The sequence below is a fragment of the Chelonoidis abingdonii genome, chromosome 14 (assembly GCF_003597395.2).
Source record: "Chelonoidis abingdonii isolate Lonesome George chromosome 14, CheloAbing_2.0, whole genome shotgun sequence".
Taxonomy (NCBI): Eukaryota; Metazoa; Chordata; order Testudines; family Testudinidae; genus Chelonoidis; species Chelonoidis abingdonii.
The window spans coordinates 37,618,798-37,623,224 of NC_133782.1; the positions used below are offsets into that span (position 1 = coordinate 37,618,798).

General features: G+C 68.8%; 1 protein-coding gene across 2 annotated transcripts in view; it reads right to left on the bottom strand.

Annotated features, from left to right (window-relative positions):
- Positions 1-2,336: 2,336 nt before the first annotated feature.
- Positions 2,337-4,427, bottom strand: part of C14H14orf93 (chromosome 14 C14orf93 homolog) — a 6,108-nt gene continuing 4,017 nt past the window's right edge. For both annotated transcript variants that reach the window (XM_032769300.2, XM_032769301.2), the window contains exons 5-6: positions 3,583-3,695; positions 2,337-3,386 (exon numbers count right to left, since the gene is read on the bottom strand). In XM_032769300.2, coding sequence (XP_032625191.2) covers positions 2,979-3,386; positions 3,583-3,695 — 521 coding nt within the window. In that variant the 3' untranslated portion in view covers positions 2,337-2,978. The remainder of the gene's footprint in view (positions 3,387-3,582; positions 3,696-4,427) is intronic.

Here is a 4,427-nt window from a genome sequence, read left to right on the forward strand (position 1 = left end):
GGACCCCCAAAGGCTTTCCATGGACACCTCCTTCCAAGCGCACACGGACACGCCTGTCCGGGGCAGCACCCCGGCCCCCACCGGCTAGCATCCCTCCCCCAGCCCATCCAGACTCCTCCCCCGGGCATCGCCCCCAGGCTCCTCCCCCTGCCCCTTCCGGGCTCCTCCCCCGGGCATCGCCCCTCCCCCAGCCCCTTCCAGACTCCTCCCCTGGGCATCACCCCTCCCCCAGCCCATCCAGACTCCTCCCCCGGGCATCGCCCCCAGGCTCCTCCCCCTGCCCCTTCCGGGCTCCTCCCCCTCCTGTTCCCCCGCCCTCTCAGCCCCCTCCCTGCCCAGCTCCATCTTCCCAGCCCTTCCAGACTCCCCCCCTGGATTCACCCTCCTCCAGCCCCGTCCAGACTCCTCGCCCGGCAATCGCCCAGGCTTCCTCCCCTGCCCTCCAGGCTCCTCCCCGGGCATCACCCCTTCCCCACCCCTTCAGCCTCCTCCCTCGGCATCGCCCCAGGCTCTCTCCCTGCCCTTCGGGCTCCTCCCCCGGGATCAGCCCCCGGCTCCCCCCCTGCCCCTGCCGGCGTCCCCCCCGGTCATCGCCCCGGGGTCCTCCCCTGCCCCTTCGGCTCCTCCCGGCCATCGCCCCTCCCGCCTCTTGCCCCGACCGCTGGCGGGTCGGACCGCGGGAGACAGGCTGCAGGGCGGCTGCCGGGCACCACAGGCCACAGCGCCGCCCCGCGGAGGGTCCCCCTCTGGTCCGTCCGAGCGCTGGGCGGCAAAACACCTGGACTCGCCCGCTCAGGCAGGGGCGGGGAACGGGACCTCACCCCTCAAGAGGGACCGCGGTTACGTCACGGTGCAGCTCTCGATCCCGCCTTTTCCGCCGTCCTGCTCTGCCCTGGGGCGCGCAGGTGCGGCTTCCGCGGGTATGTGAGCGCGCGGCGGCTCCGGGAGTGGCGGATGCTGGGAGCCGTTTTAGCAGCCAATGGGAGCGAACGGGCGGGGTCGAGAGGGGACGAGGGCTGAGGCGGGGCGAGGGGAACAGGACCAGGAGGGGCCTGGGAAGATGAGGGCAGGACAAGGTGAGGGGCTAAGAGGGTGGGGGAGACAAGACGGGGAGGGGCTGGAGAATGGAGGCAGGGCAGGAGGGGCTGAGCGGTGGGGGAACGGACAGGAGGGGCTGGAGATGGACTGGGCAGGAGAGGGGCTGAAGAGGCGGGGGAACAGGACAGGGAAGTGGCTGGGAAGATGGAGCAGGGCAGAGGGGCAAGGGCGGCGGAACCGGAACAGGGAGGGGCTGGTAAGATGGCAGCAGGCACGGGAGGCATAGGGGCTGGGGAACAGACAGGTAGGCTGGGAAGATTGGGGGGGGGAGGGAGGGGCTGAGGGGTGGGGGAACCAGACAGGAGGGCTGGGAGATGGAGCCAAGGGCAGGGAGGGGCTGAGGGGGCGGAGGGACGCGACAGGGAGGGGCTGGGAAGAATGGAGCAGGGCGGATGGGGCTGAGGGCGTGGGGGGATACAGGACTAGGAGGGGCTGGGAAGCAATGGAGCACGGGCAGGATGGGGCTGAGGGGGTGGTGGACCAGGACAGGGGTAGGGAGCTGGAAGCAGGTGGGGCGGTGAGGGTGGGGGACAGGACAGGCTAAGAGGGAGCAGGAGCGAGGGGCTGCGGTTGGAACGGAGGAGGGCAGTGTGCACGGGGGGGCTGAGGGGTGGGGGAAAGGCCGGAGGGGCTGGAAGATGGAGCAGAGGCAGGGAGGGGCAGAGGGGCGTGGGGGAACAGGACCGGGAGGGGGCTGGGAAGATGGAGCAGGCAGGGGGGGCCTGAGGGGCCGGGGGAGAAACAGGACAGGGAGGGGCTAGCCCAGGTTTCCTCCCCCCACAGTGCATGGTACTTGCTGCCCCCTTCCTCTGCCCCCTACTGAGGGCCCTGCCAGGGCTGCCACATTAGGCTCCCCCTGCCCTTCCCCCAGCCAGCCAATGGGCCCTGCCCCTCCCTGAGCAGGGGGCTATCCCAGGCAATGGTGCCTATTTTGTACCATTAATATATTCAAATATATGATTTGCATATGCTAATTTTGCACAGGCAGGGTATTCTGGGAGCGCGGGGGGGCAGAATGGGCAACCCCAGTGTCTGGCAGGTGAAAGGCCCAGCCTGGAGATGCCCAAGCCAGGCCTGGCCTCAGACCCCCCCGATTCCCCAACCCTGCCGGGAAAGAGCCCAGGCATCCTTACTCCCACCCCCATCACCCTTCCCCTCCCCCAGTGGCAGAGAACCCAGGCGTCCTGGCACAGAGAAGCAGTAGAGACCGCAGTGAAAGGAGATACTGAGGCAGGGTGTGAGAGTGAAAAGGCCTCGTATTTCAGGAGACTCCCCCCTTGTCACTGTCCCCCCCCAGCCTCCTGCCCCTCCCAGTCCCTTGGGGGACACCAGCATTTCTGGCCCTCCAGTCTTTCATCCTCCTCCACCATGAGACCAGGCCCAGTGGGGCTGGGGATGGTTTGTTCCCTTTCCCCACAGTGGCCATCTTGGATGTGGGGCAGCCATCTTGGCTCCCCTTTTTGTCCCCCAAGTACTCATCCGTCTCCACCCTGAGGTTAATGAAGGAGCTGTGTCGGGGAGGAGCATTCCACAGCCCTGCCCCCCCCAGTCTTCAGTGGCCATCTTGGCTCACTTATCCTTCCCCAGGGTCCCTGGCAGCACTGAGGTGGGGGGATGTTGCGGCTCTTGCCCCTCACAGCCCACCGGCGGTATCTTGCTGGGAGGCAACGATGCTGGATATGAGGCAGCCATCTTGGATGCATGGCAGCCATCTTTGCTCACTCATCTCTTTCCACCTTGTTGCCCCATTTCCTGTCCCCATTCCCCCGGAGTCCTCCAGCAGCCATCTTGGGTCCATCAACGTTCTCCACCTTGAGCCCATGTCGAGGGTCGCTGGCCCCCCATGGCGGCCATCTTGGGTGTGGGGCGGCTGTCCCGGCTCACTCATCCTTCTCCACCTTGATCTCGAGGAAGGGGCGGAGGTCAGGGCAGAAGGCCTTGTGGGGTAGGGGGAAAGGGGCAGAGCTGGAGTCCCCCACCTCCTCACGCTCCTGGAAGTGGGGGTCATAGAGGTGGGGGGGCAGGAGCTGGGCCTCGGCGGAGGGCAGGCGCTCGGAGGGCGGCCCGTAGACCCTGTTGGCCTTGGCACCATGCTTGGCGTTGATGTCCAGGCGGTAGCAGAGCTGGGTGAGGGGGCCGGCACGGAAGCGGGGGGAACGAGCCACCCACACCCCTGGCTCACTCGGGCTGTCCTCCTCATCCGACATGAGCTCCTCCGTCACACCCCGCCACAGCCGCTGCTCCTCGGGGCCCAGCAGCCGCGCCACGCCTGCCCGGTTGGCAAAGAGCTGGGGGGCAAGATAGGGGGTCAGCCTCAGAGCGCTGAGAGGGGCCTCGGCCCTGCTCCTGCAACGGCCCCACCCCCTGCACCTACATAACCCCGATCCACCTGCTGTGCACAACCCCCACCCCTCCTCACATGCACCCCTCATTGCCCCTGCACACCCTGCCCCGTCCGGTACCCCACCATGCCAGGCCCCTCACCCGGTAGCGCCGGCTCCGCAGCTTCTTCTCCTCCTTTTCCTTCAGCCCCTTGAAGGGGTTCAGGGAGTTGCGATACTCACGCCGCTTGGTCAGGAAGTACGCCACGCAGGCACCTGGGCAAGACAGGGCTCGGTCGGCAGCACGCCAAGGGCACCGAGGGTGTAGGGGTCCGGCAGGAAGGTGCCGAGGGGCACAGAGGGGGCAGGGGTCGGGCAGGAAGGCGCCGAGGGGCACAAAGGGGGCAGGAGTCGGGCAGGAGGGCGCCGAGGGGCACAGAGGGGGCAGGGGTCGGGCAGGAAGGCGCCGAGGGGCACAGAGGGGGCAGGAGTCGGGCAGGAGGGTGCCGAGGGGCACAGAGGGGGCAGGGGTCGGGCAGGAAGGCGCCGAGGGGCACAGAGGGGGCAGGAGTCGGGCAGGAGGGCGCCGAGGGGCACAGAGGGGGCAGGGGGCAGGCAGGAAGGCGCCGAGGGGCACAGAGGGGGTCAGGGGTCAGGCAGGAAGGCGCCGAGAGGCACGGAGAGGGGGCAGGTGTCCGGCAAGAAGGTGCCGAGGGGCACACAGGGGGCAGGGCAGGAAGGCGCCAAGGGGCACAGAGGGGGCAGGGGTCCGGCAGGAAGGGCGCCGAGGGGCACAGAGGGGGCAGGAGTCGGGCAGGAGGGCGCCGAGGGGCACAGAGTGGGGGAAGGGGTCCAGCAGGAAGGGCGCCGAGGGGCACAGAGTGGGGGCAGGGGTCCGGCAGGAAGGGCGCCGAGGGGCACAGAGGGGGCAGGAGTCGGGCAGGAGGGCGCCGAGGGGCACAGAGTGGGGGCAGGGGTCCAGCAGGAAGGGCGCCGAGGGGCACAGAG